Below are 22644 nucleotides of genomic sequence, written 5' to 3'. Positions count from 1 at the left end.
GTCATGTGACGCGACTGCTGAAAAACGGCTCGGACTTCCGCCTTGTATCACCTTTCATTAAAGAGTATAAAAGTATGAAAATACTGCAAATACTGATGCAAATACTGCCCATTGTGTAGTTATGATTGTCTTTAGGCTTGCCATCCTTCCACTTGCAAGTGGTAAGTGATATGCACTGAGATCACACACACAGCGGCTCAGTCCCGAATCACTGCTCGTGCGCTATACTCGCGCGCTCTGTGAGCTGCGCAGGGCCGGAGTGCGCACCCTCCAGAGGGCACTCGCTGTTCAGGGCGGAGTGATTTGGAGCGCAGGATGCCTGCGGAGCCGAGCGTATCCGTGTATTGGTGTTGCTGTGTGCACGCGAATCGTGTATTGGTGTTGCTGTGTGCACGCTAATCATTTTAAAAACGTTAATCTGATGATCCGCTGATACAGTCTAATGTAAACCCCACCTAAGTCTGGGGCCAAGTTTACATTAGACCATATCTGTCTCGTTTTCTTCGCGGATGCACTGTCCGTTTACATTAAAATGCCTGGAAACGCCGGGAAACGGGAATCCGCCAGGGTCCACGTATTCAATCCAGATCGTGTCTGGTCCGGTGCTGTGTAAACATTGAGAATACGCGGATACGCTGTGCTGAGCTCTAGCTGGCGTCGTCATTGGACAACGTCACTGTGACATCCACCTTCCTGATTCGCTGGCGTTGGTCATGTGACGCTACTGCTGAAAAACGGCTCGGACTTCCGCCTTGTATCACCTTTCATTAAAGAGTATAAAAGTATGAAAATACTGCAAATACTGATGCAAATACTGCCCATTGTGTAGTTATGATTGTCTTTAGGCTTGCCATCCTTCCACTTGCAAATGGTAAGTGATATGCACTGGGATCACACACACAGCGGCTCAGTCCCGAATCACTGCTCGTGCGCTATACTCGCGCGCTCTGTGAGCTGCGCAGGGCCGGAGTGCGCACCCTCCAGAGGGCACTCGCTGTTCAGGGCGGAGTGATTTGGAGCGCAGGATGCCTGCGGAGCCGAGCGTATCCGTGTATTGGTGTTGCTGTGTGCACGCGAATCGTGTATTGGTGTTGCTGTGTGCACGCTAATCGTTTTAAAAACGTTAATCTGATGATCCGCTGATACGGTCTAATGTAAACCCCACCTGGGCCACTCAAGTACATTCAGAACTTGTTGCTAAGCCACTCTAGAACTATCTTTGGGGTCCTTGTGCTGAAATGTAAACCTTTGTCCCAGTTTGAGGTTGGAACAGGCTTTCTTTAAGGACCTCTATTTATTAGTTTGTATTAATCTTTCTCTTAATTCTGACCAGTCTACCTGTCTCTGCTGCTGAGATGCACCCCCAGGCATGATGCTGCTGCCACCACCATGCTTCCCCATAGGGATGGTATTAGCCAGATGCTCAGCAGTACCCAGCTTTTGCCAGATATGACACTTGGAGTTCAGTCCAAAGAGTTACATTTTTTGACTGCTCAACCAGAGGATCTTTTTTCTCATATTCACAATGTTACTGAAGTGCTATTTGGTGACCTCTATGCAGGCATCCCCATGCCTTTTACATAGGCGTGGCTTCCTTCTAGCCACTTTACCATAAGGGAAGTTTGTGAAGGAAGTTTCACAATCATGGTTGTCTATTTGGATAACATAAACTAACTCCTGCAACTAGGTCCAGTATACAGTATATATGCTGGAGTTTCTTATACCTTATTTTTACAGGGACACACCAACCCTACCTACAGCAGTAATGTCTCTTATAAGTTCTTGTTTGTAAGAGTTAAACATGGGCTCAGTTTTGACCTTATGGCCATTTTATTTGATTCTACTTTAATTATTACACTTAGATTTTACTGGTTAAATTCAGAATTGTATTTTTAGCACTAACTAGGTTTTACTTTGGGACGTATACTTTCATTCATAATAGAAAGATATTTAATTGGAAGTTACTTTTTTTATCTACGTTTCTCTGACAGTATCCTTTGTCCATCAAGAATGTCCTCTTTGGAAAGCACTCACCATATGATGAGGATGTAAATGATTTTTTTAAAAAATAAAATATTTGTCTCATTTGAAGCAGAATACTCTGCTGTTGCACAGTAATAAACAGGACTTGAAACAGATGTGAGTCATATCTGCAACAGAGCTTCACATGTGGTTGAAATGAGAGTCTGTCAAAAAGTGCCCTCTCTGGAAAACCACAAGGATCGTCACCACTTCAGCTGTTATTAGTTACTTCCATGCACAAACATTGCTGCACAGTACTTGGAAATACATCCATCCATTATCTGTAGCCGCTTATCCTGTGCAAGGTCGCAGGCAAGCTGGAGCCTATCCCAGCTGACTATGGGCGAGAGGCGGGGTACACCCTGGACAAGTCGCTACAGGGCTGACACAAATGCCGCTTTTTCACTACCAACACGGCTGAGTTGGGCTGAGCCGTGCGGTGCTGAGTTGGGCTGAGTCGAGCTGAGTGGGGCTGTTGGAGTTGCATTTCGACTACAACCGCGCTGAACTGTGCTGGCTGGAAGTGGGTGGACACATTGGGTGGAGTTAGCGAAAGTGGGTGGACGTCACGTGATGTCATTAGGCGGCGCAAACAGTGACATCAGTGACCTTTTAAGCGGTAGTCTCACGACCCGGATAGTAAACAATAAACATGGAGGACATGGAGTCGTTAGTGTTGCTGGTCTTGGTGCTGTGGCTTGTTGTCACCGACAGCGCCAACAGATACTGGCAAGAGCGTATAGATGAGGCGAGGTGCATAAGGCTTCAGAAATTCTCGTAATTCGTAATTATTATTCTTCCGGGTTTACGGTGTTTACAGATCCCAGCGTGCTTGCGGGGCGTGTGTGGGCATGTGAGGACACTCCTCCTCACCAATCAGTGCACAGGGGAGTGTCTCCTCACGCCCCAGCCCCACTCGGCTCGGTTTGGCTCGCTTCAGCCCTACTCCAAAACCGTGCGAGTTTTGGGTGCTGAGTAGGGCTGAAGCGAGCTGAGTCGTGCTGTTCTGAGGTAGTCGAAACGCGAGCCATGTCGGGCTGAAGTGAGCTGAAAAAGGGTAGTGGAAAAGGGCCAATAGAGACAAACAACCATTCACACCTACGGTCAATTTAGAGTCACCAATTAGTCTAACCTGCATATCTTTGGACTGTGGGGGAAAACGGAGCACCTGGAAGAAACCCACACAGACACAGGGAGAACATGCAAATTCCACACAGAAAGGCCCTCGTTGGCCGCTGGGCTCAAATCCAGAACCTTCTTGCTGTGAGGTGACAGTGCTAACCACTACACCACCATGCCACCCCGTACTTGAAAAGTTGTACTTAAAATCACATACATTCAGGGCTGCCAACTTTTCAAAATTCCTTGGAGTGAGATTTTTTTTTTTTTTTTTGGGGGGGGGGGGGGGGGGGGTTCGACGGCAAAATTTTTCCGCACACCATGCAGTAAGTGGGAATTTTGTATTCAGTTTGATATTCACTTGTCCCCCTGCATTCTGGTGTTTTGTTTGTGGGTCGTCCAGCTGGAGATGGACAATGGGGGGGGGGGGGGGGGGGGGGGTTTGAGATTTTGGATTTAGTAGATGTTCCTGCATTCTGGTGGATTTTTGGAGTGGCCTGCTGTGCCATACCTACATTCTTACACACCCTGACTTGCCAGGCCTTCAGCTTGTGGCCAACAAAAGCACCAAGTTTTGGCTTAAAAGCCCCCACACTAGAAAACTACAGATGACTGCCAATGTTCCTGTAGCCCTATAGACCTGTGTTTCATCAACAGCAAAAGAACAAATAAAATGCTTAAACAGTAAGCAAAATGTGCATGTGCTACAAGAAACATTAAAATGATTAAGTTTGAACAGTATTGAAACACAAAAAGCTGAATCTTGGCCATAGGTGGGAATGCGCACACAAAGTTGGGCTTAAAAATTTTGGTCATACTTAAATAAGCTATATTAATATATTTCTTATTAATTTATTTCTTATCTATGTTTCTAGCCCTGTGATGACCTGGCGACTTGTCCAGGGTGTACCCTGCCTTTCGTCCGTAGTCAGCTGGGATAGGCTCCAGCTTGCCTGTGACCCTGTAGAACAGGATAAAGTGGCTAGAGATAATGAGATGAGATCTATGTTTCTTAATAGAGCATTCGTCAGGGCCTATTATCTGACAAATATTCTCTACCTGTCTTGCCCTCTTTGAAACCCTGTCTCCTCAGTATATTGTTCTGTCTTTTTTTTTTAATTATTCACAAGTTCAAGTTCTTTGATATTACAGGTGACCATGCTTTATTTACTTTAACTGAGCAATTACATACATCATAAATAATTAAAAATAAAATACCCTGTAAATAAACAATAGGTATGGTGGCTAATGGCTCTTCTTGCATTTGTAATATTATCTCTTACTTGCTTTATTTTACAACATTTCCAGTATGGCTTCAAATAAAGTCATAAAGTATGATAACATACAGTAAACAAACTAAAAATGCGCCTTAATAAACGTGTGCTAAGGAGGTGCTCTCCCGTGCTGCTTGTTGGGGAAGATAGAGGCTGTGGCATGGCAGTAGGCATGATTTAGCATGCCTAGTACACAGCTCTCGATATGGCATTAAATATTCTCACAACACTTATAGGCTAAAACGATTAAGAAACTTTATATAAGTTCATAATTACGCCAGTAACACCACACATTGGCGTGCATATGTACAAACCTGTCTGAGACATCCATCTTCAACTCGGATACCTTCTTCTCCCTCCTCTTCCTCTAAATTGACGGTAGGCAATTATCCAACTTCCGGTGAGTGCAGCATCATTAGATGCGCCACCTACCATAGGGGAGTGTGTACAGAAGGGAACACCTCTCTGCCTGTTTAGCCGTGCGTAAGGCGTAATTGATCAATCGCAAGTGGTTGGCGTGACGCAATGGGTAGCCTAGATCAGATAGATAAACTAGATTTTTTTTCTAGCGTGAGAAATCAGAGGGGGGCGGCACGGTGGTGTAGTGGTTAGCGCTGTCGCCTCACAGCAAGAAGGTCCTGGGTTCGAGCCCCGGGGCCGGTGAGGGCCTTTCTGTGCGGAGTTTGCATGTTCTCCCCATGTCCGCGTGGGTTTCCTCCGGGTGCTCCGGTTTCCCCCACACTCCAAAGACATGCAGGTTAGGTTAACTGGTGACTCTAAATTGACCGTAGGTGTGAATGTGAGTGTGAATGGTTGTCTGTGTCTATGTGTCAGCCCTGTGATGACCTGGCGACTTGTCCAGGGTGTACCCCGCCTTTCGCCCATAGTCAGCTGGGATAGGCTCCAGCTTGCCTGCGACCCTGTAGAAGGATGAAGCGGCTAGAGATAATGAGATGAGATGAGAAATCAGAGGTATGGCGTGTGAGCGTGTGAAGACAATCAAATGCGTGTGTCTCACGCTCATCGGGTGAGAGTTGGCAGCCCAGTACATTTCAAAAGTTTTTCACTTTGTATCCCTTACTCTTGTGGACTATAAGAAAATAGGTCAGTTTTAGAAACTATATGCGGTCTTATCACTACAAGTAACATGCCCAGTATATGACCTCATCTCATCTCATTATCTCTAGCCGCTTTATCCTTCTACAGGGTCACAGGCAAGCTGGAGCCTATCCCAGCTGACTACGGGCGAAAGGCGGGGTACACCCTGGACAAGTCGCCAGGTCATCACAGGGCTGACACATAGACACAGACAACCATTCACACTCACATTCACACCTATGGTCAATTTAGAGTCACCAGTTAACCTAACCTGCATGTCTTTGGACTGTGGGGGAAACCGGAGCACCCGGAGGAAACCCACGCGGACACGGGGAGAACATGCAAACTCCACACAGAAAGGCCCTCGCCGGCCCCGGGGCTCGAACCCAGGACCTTCTTGCTGTGAGGCGACAGCGCTAACCACTACACCACCGTGCCGCCCAGTATATGACCTGTAACTCTGAAATTCTGCACAGTTAATTTCCATCTCAAAAGGTAATTTTTGGCAGCAGAGAAACAAAAAAAAAATCTGAGGTTTGATTTTTGGAGTACTGTGGACTCAAAAAGTATACCCTGATTGTAAAACAGTCCTTAACAGTCTGATGAATCACTTCTGAGATTGTTGTCCTTTTGACAGGTTCTCCCATTTCTGCACATGATGTCTGAAGCTCTGTTAAAGTTGGTTCATGGTCCAAGGCCATTCTAGCTTGGTTACTGAGTTTGGCTAGGCAGCCAGTTCTAGGAAGGCTTTTTCTATTTCTGAATGAAATAGCTCTCAGGAGTCCATTGTGCTTCTGTGAACATTCAAAGCTTTAGGAATAGTTTTAAATATTTGCCAAGAAAGAGAATTTCTTTCATTTCATGGTTTCATTTTAGGTCTGACAAGTACTGTGACTTGTGAGACGTTAAATACACACACACAAACACCTTTCCAAATCATGTCCATTCAAATGAATTTGCCACTGGTAGATTCCAGTCAAATTAGAGAAACATTTCAAGATAATCAAAGCAAACAGGATATACCTGAGCTCAATTCGCAGTACATTAGCCAAGGGTCTTGTACAGTATAAATGTTATTTTAAAAAATTTTAAATAAATTTGCAAAAAAAAAACCTAAAACCTTGCTTTTGCTTTGTCATTATGGATGGATGAATTTAATCCATTTAAAATAAACTCTAATGCAATACAATATTATTGTTAACTGCAGGGCCGGCTCTAGGTCTTTGGCTGCCCTAGGCGAGATTGAGTTTTGGTGCCCCCCCCCAGGAAAAAAACCCTCTAATAACATCTAAATAACACTTTAATCTAATCACTCTATTCTATTACTATTAAACAATGTACGGTGCATAGACAATAAACAAGAAGTCATTTTTATCTTTTTCATTATTGTTATTATTGTTATCATTATTAACATAAAGTGTCACAAAGTAAAATGACCACACAAATTCAATAGATATCTCCATATAATGGGCAAAAACTCTTCCGCACCCTGTTCAAAGTGTAGTGCATGGACAATAAACAAGAAATTATTTTTAGTTTCTTTTTTGCTATTAAAAGTTAAGTCATCTCTGAAGAATTAACAAATTAAATGAATAAAAAATTCTACAATTCTAAATTGTGCAAACTTAAGCACCCTGTTAGGACATCAATGGGCTGTATTTTCAAACAAAAGCGCTATTATGGGTACTTTGTTATTGAAGTCTATTGCTGTTTGCATCTAGTTAGCTAGGCAGACATTGATTCAGGCGTCTAAAATATTAATTTGCCACTATAATGGTTGATATGAGAGATTAGATCAGACTTACCTCTATAAGCTCTATTTGTTTCTTCCTGTAGCCTTCGTTTGCGCCCTTGCACACCCAAGAGTTTGGATTTCTTCATTTAAGCACTTGTAGTCTGGGCTACTTTTTGCAGTGGATAGCCATTCTCATTCCCCGATGAACACCGCTCCCCCCGCCCCCCTTATAACCTATCATTGTGCATTTTTAGTAGGCATAAGGAAATCACCGACCACTACTGCGTAGGCTACACTTGTTTTTCAACCTTTTTGAGCCAGGGCGCACTTTTTCAATGAAAAAAATCTCAAGGCACATCACCAATAGAAAATGTTGACTGAAACTAAAACGCTGTTGCCAATATTTACAATATACAATCATTCTATAATTTTCCACGGTGCACTTGGTGATCTCTCACGGCACACTAGTGTTCCGCGGTACTAGAGTTCGGCAGCACAGTGGTTGAAAACACTGTACACCACTGATGCACTTGGTAACCTCTCCATTCAATAACTCCATCCCTCCTTTTTGGTGGGGTTTTGGTCGCCCTTGGCACCCCTGGGCACACTTTGCGCTCTAGGCAATTGCCTACTGTAGGTCGCCTATAGACCCTTTTCAGTCACGTGACCTTCGTAAACGCGACCACCATTTTGGACATGTAGCAGACTTCGGCTCAAATTGGTTTGAATGCGAGGAAGGCGACAAACGGAGAACATACAAGAAAAAGGAGCGAGATGCAGAAAACACATTCGCTATCCAGCGACGTAGGGCATTTACAGGGCGAGCAGAGGGAGAAATAACAACAGTAACGACACATTAGCAACGCCGTACAGAAATAATGGTTTACGGCACAGACCCTTTCGGTTCTCGCTCATCTAGCTGCTACAATGACTGCTTAGACTGCAACAATAATACCTAACACACATTTAAGTATCTGTCGTAAAGACATGAAACTCGTCGAGTGACGAGTGTGTTCATTGATAAGCTAACACAATCTAAAAGTAGACATACCATCACACTGCCCTGGCGCTGTGTACAGTTTACCTTCTATGGTTTGTGCACTCACTATTTGCCATTACTTTCTCCAACCCAGTGTTACAGGTTACAGGGAACGGCCTGGATTTAAGAGACAAATACATGTTCCTCTTGTTTTGAACACTTATTTGTAGGCAGTGCTTAATTTGTAAAGTGGGAGGTCCCGGAGCGCAGAGGATGAGCGGCTCCGGTGCGGAAAAAAGGGGGTGGGGCGCTGCGCTGCGCTTCTGGGCATGTTTTGTAATAACACTGCAAATTAAGTTCATCTGCAGATATTTTGTGGATGTCGTTTTATGAGAGAAATCACCAACAAGGCAGATATCAAAATCAGACATTAACACTAAACAAACTTGCATTTTTTTTATTTAATTATTTGGGTTGGGTTTTTTTTTGTTACATAGTCAAAAGAGGTGTCGGATCACCGGATCCAGTGTAAATAGCTGCCGGAGCCAATGCCCGAGGTTCCGGAGCGTGCTCCGGCTTGCTCCCCCTCAAATTAAGCGCTGTTTGTAGGACACTGCCTCTGATCTGTCCTACAGTCTACCAACAGCAAAGGAACACAACGCTAGCTAATGTCGTTAGCTAATAGCTACTACAGAAGAACAAAGAGGTTACAATGGGTTATTTTAGCCTATTTGGTTACACACTCGCCGCCACAGAATGTTAACAGCAATGTAATGCCTTTTCTGGCTAATTTTATTCGTCTTACCTCCAACAAAGTGGTCACTACACAAGCGCTGGTATGCCGAGGGCTGCCAATCTGTTAATTTTTTTTAATGGCCGCTATCCATCTTCTCCGTCGGGATCCGATAAAATGATAACCCTTGCCTTGTTTGTTGATGGTTACTACATCCAGGTGCACAACAATATAGTGGCATGATGGAAGTCTTGCTGAAAATAAACACTTTTTTTGCTGCCGTTCCTCAATGCTGGCTGTGGTAAACTACTGGTAGTACATGTCCAAAATGGCGGCTGCGTTTGTCGTGACGTCACGTGAAAAGGGTCCATAGCAATCGCCGGCTATGCATCTGAGTGCTTGTTTCGTTTCCCTGCAGTCTTGACGCACTGAGATTGTTTCTTGTTTTCAATGCGTTTATTATTTTCCTCCAGGAAGCTCTTCGCAACATGGTTGCTTGAATGAGCTGCTAAACTGTCACTTTAATGAGAACACAGATCAACAAAGCAACTTTGTTTTATTAAAAAAAAAACGTGCCAGGCACCATTGGAATATCTCGCTGCGAAACGTGTTCGGTGCATAAAAGACCTTTACTTCAGCCCAGACTGCTCAACGACACCGACAGACTGCTCCAAGTGCAGCCATATTCAAAACAAGCAACAGATCTATGTCAGTTATCTACGTTATGCAAAAACACTCTTTAGCCAATAACACTTAGGCTATTACATGGCCAAAACAGAGAATAGCCGCGGATGCGCACTTGCGCGCCCGAAGACACACTATAGACAGGGCGAACCACTGTTGAGCGCTTATTGTTTCATGATTAACAACCACCACCCCACCCCACCCCGCTTTTTTTGACAAATCGCACCCTGACTACATGCTTTGCTGTACAATTAAATTAGGCTAAGACATTATAATGCTGACTCGTTTTCAGAATAGTGGAAGTCATAATTTTTCTCCCCCCGTTTCTGCGCCCCTGGATGGACGCAGCGCCCTTAGCATTTGCCTATATTGCCTATGCCACGGGCCGGCTCTGGTTAACTGTAATACAATAAAATGTGCAAAAATTGAAGAGGTAATACTTTCCAAAGCCACTGCAACTCTTGAAAATGTGCAGGACCCCAGATATAGTGACCAATTTCATCAAGTTTTCATTCTGTATCAACCTTCATTTATTAATCCACACAAAACTACAAGATTCGAAAATAAAACACCCCAAAGTTTCAGAATATGCATATGAATGTTCATCAACCAGTCCAGATCAGTGATCCCAACTAACAGAACTTAGGATCTTGCAGAATTTCTCATGCTCAAATGTAACTTCATATTAAAACAAACAGGAAATGACAGTTCAGCCTGTCATTGATTTTCTATATTGAATGATATCGAGGTTGCATTTTCACACAATTGCATGTTAGACCCAAATTGCAGGATGATGAATGGTAAATATTGAACATGTTTAATATTTACCAGTTTAATTCAGAACAGCCACGAGTAGACTGTGAGTAGATCAGATGCATTGGATTGTACACTCCACACACCATTATCACTTCCTTTATTTTTTAATGTCGAAATACAGAAGAGGAAGCTCTTCATTTGTATCTTGTCAACAACTTGACCATGAGAGACTTTTATATATCTGACCTGTTTGAGAGAAAAAGTCCCTGTCATTTAGCCAAGTCATTCTCTACTGCATGCCAAATGAACAATGCTGAGTCATCCCGCTCTCACTAATTCTCTGCTTAAGCAAAAAGTAAATCCTACTTATCCGCCTTTCCCTCATTTGCTGCTTTTTTTTATAAGGTAGTGCAACTGTTTCTGAAGACATGGTGATGAAGAGTTTGGAATCAGGGCTTCATGGGACTTCAGCTAAAGTCAAAGCTTTCTTTATTATCACCTTCCCTGACTCTATTTTGTTTTCTCTCCTGCAGATTGAAACTTATTCTTTTCTCCATCATCTGTTGCTGTTCTGGACATGTGACAAGAATTGTGTTTGCTTCTCTGTTTCATGCAACAGTTGTAAAAGTGCTATGCATTTAATATAGCTCTGGAAACCTGATCGAAGCCACATGTGCCAAATCAAAACAGCATAAACGACAGACTCTGATCTGTTTCACAGAGCATGTACATATGTGTTTATGTGAATATGTGTAAAAGGGCACTGAATCGGAAATCCAAACTTGTAATTACACCAAACATAGCATGGGGATTTGACTTAATTCACAAAACCAGTGGAATTTTGGTGGAGAGGTCTAACCACTGCTTAACATAAGTGCATATTGGATCCCTTTTCTTTTTTTTTTTTCGATCTGCCAACCACAAGCAGCAGTGGCCTGTTTTACTCACAGCTGGGTAGATCAGTGTTACCCTCAGTCTATCTCTCCAGCATTTTGTTCCTGACTAATGATTTCTGCAGTGTGTCTTTCCATCTATGCCAGACATTAATGTGACATCTAGATTTTGGCAAGAGTGAACATTTTCAATATGGCTTTTTGAGGACATGCCATTAGTCTGTATTTTCTAGAATGTATGGCCCAGCAGAATCATGTCAGAGCTCATCATTTTTCTGGCAACGGCTAACTGGGTCACTTTCACTACCCTGGTCTGATACACTTCATTCCAATAAACTGCTACAATCTTGTGATGGCACTGCAATAGATAAAAGATGTATTGCTATCTTCAAAGTAAGGTGGTGGTTTGATAATCATTGTACATAAAAGGGAAAGAAGAAGCAAATTGGACAGAGCGCACAGCAGCACTTGATTACAGATGTATCGTGAGAATAAGGTCTGGAAATTGTTCCATTGAAGCGCTGCGATATCTTTCACATTACTGGAAAGAATGACTTGGCAGGACTTTTCCAGGTCCTGCTTCTCAGTTCACATTTGAAATTCTTTTGATAAACGTGGCTTTACCTGCTAGAAAAACTGCAGCACTGGAGCCATGTAAGTGCATGATTTTGCATGGGAGGTGAGTGTGCATGGTAGATTTTTAATCTCTGACTATGGTTGGTGTGATATGATTACTACTGTCATTATCAGTAAAATGAAGGGAAGTCATGGCCTAAAGGTTAGAGAAGCAGCTTTGGGACCAAAAGGTTATTGGTTCAATTCCCTGGACCAGCAGGCATGGCTGAAGTGCACTTGAGCAAGGCACTTAACCCCTAACTGCTCCCCAGGCTGCTCTGGGTAAGTTGTGTGTTGTTCTAGATAAGAATGTCTACTCAATGCCTGTAATGCTGAAGATGTCAGAGATAGGCCTACATGAGGTCTTTTTTTTTTTTTTTTGCCTATCCATCTGTGGAAAAAAAATCTCCATGTTTGTATCGAGCTAGTTGACTTTTATAGTAAACTGGATATATGTACATCTGATTAATGTTTGCATTGTCAGAATGAGACAGTCTACTCGGAATTTTTTTTTTCTTTTTAACATGTTTCACTCGTGGCTTGTCTCTGATACCTGCACACACTCTGAATTACAAAAAGTTGCATCAACAACAAAAGCTTTGTGTCTGACCTTCTTTGGCCTTCTCATCTTAATCATATTACAGATGACGAGCTGTAGCTATCTTCCAGAGAACATAATTTTTCCAATGAAGACTTGTGCTGCTTGCTTGTTCATTTCATTACTGTGGTAATGATGGATTATCTAACAAATGTGACAGATTTGTTGTTCTTGGAGCATGTGACTCATGCACAGTATTCATTAGGAAAGGGTGTGCAGGTTATTTTAGGGCAGAGCTCTGTAGACACTAATGACAGACAGAGGTCACTTATCAACACAAATGTAAAGCATTAAAGCAGAAAGATTGGATCTGAGCACAAAAGGAACAAAATTGAGCAATAAGGTGTTATGTGAACATTGCCCATTTCTGATTTAAGTACATTATTCTGCTGTGTTTAAAGATGTTTTGTAGCAGATGGGTGTCTTATTTCCATCTTTTTCCTTTTCTCTCTCCAAACTGTCCAATACACAAAAACATCAGACTTTCCTCAATCCACAACATGCACACAGGGGGAAAAAAATCATTCAGCAATGTCAGCGGCTCTGCAAAAACAAAGTATTTCTAAATCAGACATTCGAGTTTAATGCCAGAGATTGTAAACTTTTAAAAACTGAGTAAACTAAGCATTTGCTTCCAGAGGTTTATGCCTGATCATAAAGCACTCTCTGTATTTTTCTGAAGAGCAATGATGACATTAATCTGTTACTGCTATGCCAAAGATTTTAATTGTTCTTTGGTACAGATTGGGAACTGTCTAGCTGTGTGTGTGTGTGTGTGTGTGTGTGTGTGTGTGTGTGTGTGTGTGTGTGTGTGTGTAGTTATTCTGTATGGATTAAAAGGTTTTGTCTTGTTCTCAGGTTCACTATATGGACAATCAGATGTACAGAGAGTCAGGAGAGATCAGCAGGACTCAAGCCGGAGTATACAGAACAGATCAGGTCAGGAGGCAAACGGAGGAGGCCTCGCCATCGACACACTACCCGACAACATGACCAAAGTGGTGGTGAGTTCTCTTCTCTTCTACTTTACTGTATTCACTCTCTTCTTTTCACTTTTTTTCTTGTTTTATTTTCTCTTGTTTTTCTACTCTCTGCTGCAGGGGCGCCGCCAGAAATTTTGGGCCCCATGAAAGATTAGAATTTTGGGCCCCCCAACTTTGCCCACCCTCGTCACAATTGCAAGGAAACATCTTATTATAAATTTATTTCAAAGTGACACAGAGTGACATTTCAATTTGATCAATTACGTACGTATTTCTTCATATGTTGTAACCTCTATCCCTCTTTTATGTGTGCTGCGCTTTCTCCAGCTCCTCAATTTGAAACCAATGGTTTAGAACGTGTGAATATTCCACACACGTAACCATGTCAAACACTTGACCGGTATCCGTTATTAGCAACACTTTAATCTAGCAAACTGTATATGGCGCTCGCTCATTAAAAACTTCAATCCTAAAGCATTTATGGGTTGTATTGCTGCTTACCTCCTTCTCCAAAGGGGGGTTCAGTGGTTTGGTAGGGCGGAGGTCCCCCTGAGGCTGAATCTGTGCATATTTAGGGCACCCCATTAGTTATGAAACTGGTTATTAGCACTAGTTATTAGCACCAGCATAACGTAATATTTCATCTTGTTTATCACACAAGTCAGTTCAGTTATTAAAATGGAAAAAATGTCACTGTACAAACTGTAAAAGTGTTCTCCTGATAGGCTAATCCAACCACGTTCATACTGTTCATTTACCATTCGCTAATATTTTGAACACACGTGAGCAATAGCTACCTTTCTTTGGGAAAAACTGAGTGACCAGTTGCCTGCCTCTCCGGTCCCTCTCGGCTTTCAGCTGCCTTTCTTTACATTTTTGACAGCCACTCTTCATATTTAGTGATCATAGACTGTACGCACTCCACTGCTGGCTGGCTGGCTGCATTGCACTGATCAGCACACAGATTTAACGCATCGCGCTTCTACCAGAACTGGACCGTACCATTTCGTAAAAGGGGGAGGTTTAAATGACAATATGTTGAAGAACTCAAGAAATAGACAACCTTGTTCAATTAGCTCATTTTACCAGATGGAATATTGCATTGTTGTTATTTCAAAAGTCTTATTAAAAGCATATTATCAGCCCCTTAAAGGGCCCCATGGCAGTGCTGGGCCCCTAGAATTGTTCTAACCTTTCCCCCCCTGGCAGCGCCCATGCTCTGCTGTTCTCTTCTAGTTTACTCTCATCTCTTTTTCACTTTTCTCTATTTTACTCTGATCTTATTTCACATTATCTAATCTCTTCTCATCTTTGCTTAACTTTTCTTCCTTTGTCCTTTAGTCTCTCATCAGTGTATTTCTTATCTTCTTTTTTCTTTTTTTTATTGTGTACAATTGTGAACAATAGCAAGATAGAATACAATTCCACTTGGTCAATCATCTGGTTCACTGTAGCTCATCTGGTAGTGGGAGAAGTGGTCAGAAGATGCCTGTGGACCCTGCATTTAAAGGCCTGGGGGCCAGTGTCTACGGGTCCAACTACATGTTCTGGAAGGCTATTCCATACCCGGACAGCAGTGTGGAGGAAGGTTCTGTCCAGGGTGTGAGTATTAGAGGCTGGGAGGTCCAGGGCATGATCTGGCATAGCTGTGCATAGGCGGGTGGTTCGCTGTCTAGGGTATGGCAGGGGGAGCATATCCCGGAGATCCGTAGAGCAGTGGTGGGTGTGCATTTTGAACAGGACTGTAGCAGCAGCAACCTGTCTTCTGTGGCCAAGGCTGGGGATGGAGAGTTTTGTGCTGGCAGTATCCTGGTCCACTCCTATAATCTTTAGGGCCTTCTTCTGGATGTTGTCGAGTAGGCCAAGATGTGTTGGTGAGGCACTCATCCAGCTGAGTGAGGTGTATTCCATGACGCTGCATACCTGTAGCTTGTAGACAGTTGCTTGGCTCTCCGTGGTGAGTTTACTGGCCACTCTCCTCAGCGCTGCCAGTTTCTGACCTGCCCGTATGGAGATTTTGGTCAGATGTTTCGACCAGGACAGCTTCTTGTCTATTGTGACCCCCAGGATGTCCAACTCATTGGCCATGGTCAACCGGTGACCATTGAAGTGCAGGTCCAGTGCAGATGGAGTCCTCTTTCTTGAGAGTGTAACAAACTTACACTTTGATGGCTTGAAAGTGGTCTTCCACTGGTCTCCCCAGATGGTGATTTGTTGGAGATCCTGGTTCAGGCTCGCCTCCACTTTGGCCTTGTCTGCTGGAGATCTGATGCGTGCATACAGGGTTAAGTTGTCAGCGTACATGTACACCTCATTCTCACATACATCAACCAGGTCGTCGATGAAGATGGAGAAGAGGAGAGGGCCAAGGATCGATCCTTGAGGTACTGAGGCATTGATGGAGCAGGGTTCTGAGGCCTGGCCTGACAGGACCACTCTGATGGATCTGTTCGAGAGGTAGCTTTGGAGCCATTGGAGCAGCTTTCCAGACACTCCTCTTGAATAGACTTTGGCCATCAGACCGTGATGCCACACTTTGTCAAATGCCCCCTGGATGTCCAAGGCTACGATGCAGACTTCCTCGCCTGAGTCTAGGGAGTTGTTTCACCTCTGGCACAGGATGTTTAGGAGGTCAGCCATGCTGTGTTCTGGTCTGAATCCAAACTATCTGTGGGAGATGAGATTGTTTTTGAGAATGTATCTCTGTAGCTGTTGGTTCACTGCTGATTCCATAACCTTGCTGACAACTGAAAGCAGGGATATGGGGCAGTACTTGGATGGGTCCGCTTTTGAGTCTTTCTTGTGTACTGGAGTAACAGAGGCCACCTTCTACTGACTTGGGAAGAGTCCACTTGAAAAGCAGCGGTTAAAGAGGCGACACAGGGGGCTTGTGAGCTCTGCACCACACTCCCTAAGGATTCTGGTGGGGATTTCATCTGGCCCAGAAGCTTTGTCCGGTTTGAGTCTTTTCAAGATCCACTTGATGTTCTTAGGTATGAATGTGATGGTGTCGATAGTGCAGGAGGTGGATTGCTGGATTTGAGGTGCTGGGACAGTTGCATCTTGAAGATGGCATTTTTGTGCAAATGCTTTGCAGAACACTTCTGCCTTTTTGTGGGCAGTAATGTGGGCTGTGTTGTTGTGGATAATGACAGGGATGTCAGAGGTAGCAGCTCTCCCAGAGAGAGAGTCAACAAGCCTCCACCATCTCTTGCCGGTCAGGTTATTGCCAGTGAGTTCCTTGGTAAGTTTGGCATTGTAGTTCCGCTTAGCTTGCTTCTCTGCCTGGTTGAATATGTGTCTGGCATCTGCAAACTGCTGCTTATTGGTGGGTGAGTTGTTGCTTTTAAGCTCTTGAAAGAGACACCGCTTCTTTCTCGCAGCTCTTCGGCAGTTCTCGTTGAACCATGGTTTGTCTCCTGTTTTTTTGGTGACAGTTTTGTTGAGGATCAACTGTTCCATGGCGGTCTGGATGATTTCTGAGCACATATGCTCTCAGGATCTTCCACAGAGAATACCTTCCACCAGTCGGTGCCTGAAATGAAGCCTCGCATTCCCTAGTAATTGGCTCTCTCATACTGCCACACCTTCCTTTTGTATGGCTTATCTCTGTATGCTGGCAGGTCAAGCCTTACTAGGACAGGGTTATGGGCCGATGTTCCCATGTTGGCCAATGTTGTGGATACAGCTGGAAGGTCAGTCATGATGAGGTCTAGAATCTGGTCAACTCTGGTTGGAGTCGTCACGACTTGTTCTAGGCCTAGACAGCTCGCAAGCTCCAGGGCCCGGCAGCCAGCTGCATCAGTTGTTCGACTTCGTAGCCAATCTTCATGATGGACATTAAAATCTCCAACCAGCATGACAGAGTGGGCACCAAATTCAGCCATTGCGGGCAAGGTTTCAGTGTCGAGGTAATTGAAGACGTCGATGTTGGCACTTGGTGGTCTGTAAACAGCTCCTATGAAGAGTTTCTGGGAGCGTAGAATGACTGTAAACCACATCAGTTCAAAGCCTTTTGGGTCTTTTTGTGCATCATGGTGGATGGCAATTCCATGTATGCAAAACACTGCAATTCCGCCCCCTGAAGAGTTTCTATCTCTCCGACAGCACATGATGTATCCTGGAATTGCAATGCACTCAGCTCCGTCCTGTACAGTCTCATCCAGGAATGTCTCTACCGCAAAAACGATGGTAGGTTCTTTGGCCTTGCACAGATTAGCCAGTTCGCCGACGTTTGATCTTAGTCCACGGATGTTAACCTCGATTATTCGCAGTTCTTTATCTCATAGTCGGTTGATGGTCATAGGTCGTTTCCTTCGTGATCTGTCCTGTGGGGGGGTTTCTTTGTACTTTGTAGCAATTGGTTGGAGGTTACAGGGGTTACTAGCCCCTGCATTCCAGACACACTTGAGCAGTGCGGTGGGGGTGTACGCTATACATGACCTGATCTGAAAGCATCAAAAGACTCATAACATATTGGGTCCAGAAGTGGACCACTCGGCCAAGGGTGGGGTGACCAGCGTTTATCACACCCCTCACTACCTCTCTTTTATTCTCTTTTAGTTTTTTTCTCTTGTTATCCCCTCTTTTCTTCTATTTCTTTTTTCCCCTCTTTTCTTTCTCTCTTTCTCTGCTCTTCTCTTCTATCTTCATGTACCTTCTTTGCCTCTTTTTCTACTTTCTGCTCTTTTCTTTCTTTCCTTCTTTTCTTCTTGTTTTTGCTTTGTTTGGCTTCTCTTTTCCTTTATTCTGTCCTCATGATTTCTGTTATAATCTATTTTCTTCTCTTAATACTTCCTTTCCTCATTTTCTACTTTCGGTTGTCCTCTTGTGTTTTTCTCCTTTCACTTCTCACTTTTCCTTTTTGTGCACTTCTCCTTTTCCTTTTTGTGCACTTCTCACTTTTTCTCATTCACTCTGATCTGATCCCACATCTCTTATCACCTTTACTCTGTTTATTCTCTTTTCTCCTTTACTATCTCCTAATCTTTTTTCTTCCCTCATCTCATCTCATCATCTCTTGCCGCTTTATCCTTCTACAGGGTCGCAGGCAAGCTGGAGCCTATCCCACCTGACTATGGGCGAAAGGTGGGGTACACCCTGGACAAGTCGCCAGGTCATCACAGGGCTGACACATAGACACAGACAACCATTCACACTCACATTCACACCTACGGTCAATTTAGAGTCACCAGTTAACCTAACCTGCATGTCTTTGGAGTGTGGGGGAAACCGGAGCACCCGGAGGAAACCCACGCGGACACGGGGAGAACATGCAAACTCCGCACAGAAAGGCCCTCGCCGGCCGCGGGGCTCAAACCCGGACCTTCTTGCTGTGAGGTGACAGCGCTAACCACTACACCACCGTGCCGCCCTTTTTCTTCCCTTTTATTCTATTTTTGAATTTTTTCTCTTCTTATCCCTTCTTTTGTTCTTCTTATTCACTCTGCTCTTCCATGTTTTCTATGTCTTCTATGTTTTCTCTCATTTCTTCATTTTCTGTTCTCTTCTGCTCTCATTCTTTAGTCCTTCCTCTGCAGGTGTTGTTGATTAAGCTTCACAGGCTGCAGGTGTGCTGCACGTCCTCACATGTGCCACCTGCACTATACTAATCCACTCAGCTCACATACTTTGCCCAAATCATTCATTCAGAAGATGAGGCTTCAACAACTGCTCAGCATTCAAACCATTTGGGCATGCTGTTATTCATCCCTGAGAGTTACAGATTAGGTCCAATTTGCATTAAAGAGTTAGAGAAGATTTCCACAAGTGTTTGTGCAGCATGATGAAAAAAGGCTTTTTCCTCTGCTATGTGTAGAGAAATCACTAAATGGAATGGAGGAGAAAGCATGTGTTGATGATCTTTAAATATCCCAGTGGGCGGAGGATAAAGAGACCTCACAGCAACCTCGGATGTGTGGGCTTATTCAAGTGCTTCTTTGAGCTTTTTTATTTCTCTCACAGAAAACGAATGATTTCCATACACAGTGTCATGCTTCCCACTATTCAAACCAAATTTGAATCAGATTTGCCAATACCTCTGCCAGCAAAGTTACTTTTTTAAGCATGCTGGAGTTTGTGTGAGATGTTTTAATGAGTGTGGGTGTGTATGTGTCTTAGCACCTTTTTAGAATATCCACACATAAGAAACCCCATGATTATCATGTCTGCAATCTTCCTGGGTTCTTTATAGGTTTGTTTGGAAGTATCATGGTCAGCCCTTAAACCTAAATGGACATTCTTGGTCACAAGCACGCAGCAAACGAGGAGCTCAGAGAAGTGCAGGAGGCAGAGTGCAGGAGCTGAAGGCTTCCCCCAGAAACAGGAGCCATTCTGGGGCGAGTGTATTAGGGAATCTGGGTCGTACGCAGTTATCTGGAGCACTGCTGCAGTTGAGTGTGTGCGCAAAGAGAAGCTGCTTTTAACTGCTCCACTTTCAATGATACCCACACCGCTTCACTGTACTGTCGCCATCCCTCTCTGTCACCTTCACCCAGAGAATACATTAATAACACAGTGGAGAGCTGGACTGGAAACACTTTTAACACATACACTGTGTGTGTGTTTCCTCACTCTCTTTCTTGGCAGGCAAACTAACGCGCATACTATGTTATATATTTAAAGTCTAACGTCTAACATTCCATCGCATGTCTGTAATGACCTCCCAGCTTGTCTCTGATTTAAACCGTTTGTATTAGAAACTGTGTAATCAAGACTTTGGGGTTTATTAATCCCACAGCAGATTTCTTGGTGGTATGTTATATAATATATTGAAACTGTGGGCTGAATTGGTTCCAGGCACATTAATGAATAAACTGTGTTATGGTTTCTGAGATGTTATCTTAGTCCATTAACTTTGCTATTTCATCATTGTTTTTGTTGAGTCATTTCTTAAGTCTTAAGTCTGCAGTCTGGGAGTCTATAAGAAACTTTTAACTTGGCAAAAGGATTTCTTTAGAACTTGGTGACAGATTAAATGTCTTTATTACAATAATAGCTGTAACAAAAAACACATTAAAAAACCACTTTGGATGAAAGACAGTCAACCCAACCTCAAATATCCAAAAACCTCACAATATGTACAAAGAATTGTCGTTTATATTGGAAATGAAAATGCAGTATTTTCTGTGTATTCAATGTAAGTGGAATCACGAATGTTTTGAGGTTTTATTCTTATATATGTTATTAACTTTTTGGCAACTGTTGTTGTTGTTTTAAATATGCTTTTTAAAAACATGAAGAGTCTTCATAGCATTCATAGCTTTCTGATGCAGCTGTGAAAATGATCCAAGAGGAGTGAAACTTTCTCTTCAGCTGTCATGATTGAACCATTTGTTGTCATGGCTTATCACACTTTATGGTGTGCCAGAGAGTGTCACATCAGGTCAAAACCCCACTTTTCAAGCTGTAATTTTTCATGTTTTATCTTCTTTTTGGCTTTCTTCCCTCTCTCAGGAGGATGCTCAAAAGTATTACTCATGGCGTAGCTTTGGCCCTAGTGACAGACAATCTCAGGAACTCTGGGTGGACCTGAATTCAGTCCTGGAAGGTCAAGTCAGGGTGCATGGCATCCTGTCCAACACACATCGACAGGCAGCAGTAAGAAACATGTACTGATATGCATACACACATATATCTACACCTAAAAAAATATATATAATTTTATAAGTGGATGCCATATACACAGGTGTGGTTATAAGCACAAGCAAACACATTGTCTCCCCGTGTAATTATCTCTTGAGAATTTTAGCATCTATTCCCATTTTTCCTGTTTTTCTTTCTCCCCCATACTCTCTCTCTCTCTCTCTCTCTCTCTCTCTCTCAATCCAGAGGGTGGCTCTTTCCTTTGACTTCCCCTTCTATGGACATCAAGTGAGGCAAATCACCATAGCAACTGGAGGTAGAACGCAAAAGTCACTTGTAGCTTCTCTTCTCTCCCATATACCAGGTCACTGTCCTATTGGTTTGTCCCAGAACAGTGTACCAAACCAGAGGACATTGGTCCAGAAGTCTATAGGCTATATATATGCACATGAGTCAAATCACCGTTCTGCATAGAAAGAGCAAATCTGCTCTTTCTGTCTTTTCACAGCTGTACTTCATCTATAGAGATTTTCTAATGGTCTGCTGCTTCTTAAATTAGCATCAAGAAAATGGAGCACTAATGAGGAAGGCTTTGTTAATTAAAGATTTGATCTCTCGTATCTTTCACTGATGAGAAAAGTGAGCATAATTCTACCTGACTTGTAGCCTTATCCTGCTCGACTAATTAACTTTCATAATTATTTTCATATCTATGAAAGGAAATGGAATCTTACCACAGTGGGATATAATAGAAGAATCTTTAGTACAAGATAGTACAAGATATAAAAGTGATTGTAGTCTGTTTAGCTACTTTCAATAATCAGTTATGACTAACAATCAGCCATTCTTTTTATTTGTGGCTCTGATTTTGAACTCTTTTCTCTTTAGGGTTCATTTTCACTGGAGACATTACACATCGCATGCTGACGGCCACCCAGTACATTGCGCCGCTCATGGCCAACTTTGACCCCAGTTTTTCCAGGAATTCCACCGTGTGCTACCTGGACAATGGTGAGTGATGTCAACTAGATATCATGTGAGTCTTAGTGCTTTGACCTCTTACCTGACCTTTGACTCCTGGTTCTCCAGGTGAGGTGTTTGTTGTGCAGTGGGATAAGGTGAGGCTACAGGGCAGGGAGGCAGAGGGAGCTTTCACTTTCCAAGCCGCTCTTCACCGCAATGGGACCATTGTTTTTGGCTACAAAGACGTGAGTCCTGTGAGATACAGTCAGAATGGCTGAAACAAGATAAATATCAGAGAGCCAAGAAACATGAGAAAACCTTGTAATAACACTTGGCAACAAAATGTAAGGGCTCTGCATCTGGAATGTTCCAGGTTCTAGTGTTCCGAGATTAAAAACCAGGTCTAGGCCTTCCCTGACCTGATCTTGTTAAAATGTTGCTCCACTTATTGCACATACCCCAATTCTAGTGCTGTAGCAAGGCAAGAAAGATATGTGATTTTACAATTGTTTCTGCCATAGTGTTTAGTAAATACAGTATGTCAAGCAATTAACACTTCAGTTACTGGCTGCAAATTTATTACTAAATCCTTAACACAGGATTTTGCA

The 22644-nt window shown here is 43.2% G+C and overlaps 1 protein-coding gene across 4 annotated transcripts in view; it reads left to right on the top strand.

Annotated features, from left to right (window-relative positions):
• The window catches only part of plxdc1 (plexin domain containing 1), a 50880-nt gene that overhangs the window by 11852 nt on the left and 16384 nt on the right, over positions 1 to 22644 (top strand). For all 4 annotated transcript variants that reach the window (XR_009656480.1, XR_009656479.1, XM_060939803.1 and 1 more), the window contains exons 2-6: positions 13365 to 13510; positions 20945 to 21088; positions 21320 to 21389; positions 21962 to 22084; positions 22163 to 22281. Coding sequence is in view for 2 of the 4 variants with exons in the window: in XM_060939803.1 (XP_060795786.1) it covers positions 13365 to 13510; positions 20945 to 21088; positions 21320 to 21389; positions 21962 to 22084; positions 22163 to 22281 (602 nt within the window). In the remaining 2 variants the exon portion in view is untranslated. The remainder of the gene's footprint in view (positions 1 to 13364; positions 13511 to 20944; positions 21089 to 21319; positions 21390 to 21961; positions 22085 to 22162; positions 22282 to 22644) is intronic.

This window comes from Neoarius graeffei, chromosome 14, assembly GCF_027579695.1.
Source record: "Neoarius graeffei isolate fNeoGra1 chromosome 14, fNeoGra1.pri, whole genome shotgun sequence".
NCBI classification, from domain to species: Eukaryota; Metazoa; Chordata; class Actinopteri; order Siluriformes; family Ariidae; genus Neoarius; species Neoarius graeffei.
This window is presented reverse-complemented; position numbering and strand designations above follow the sequence as displayed.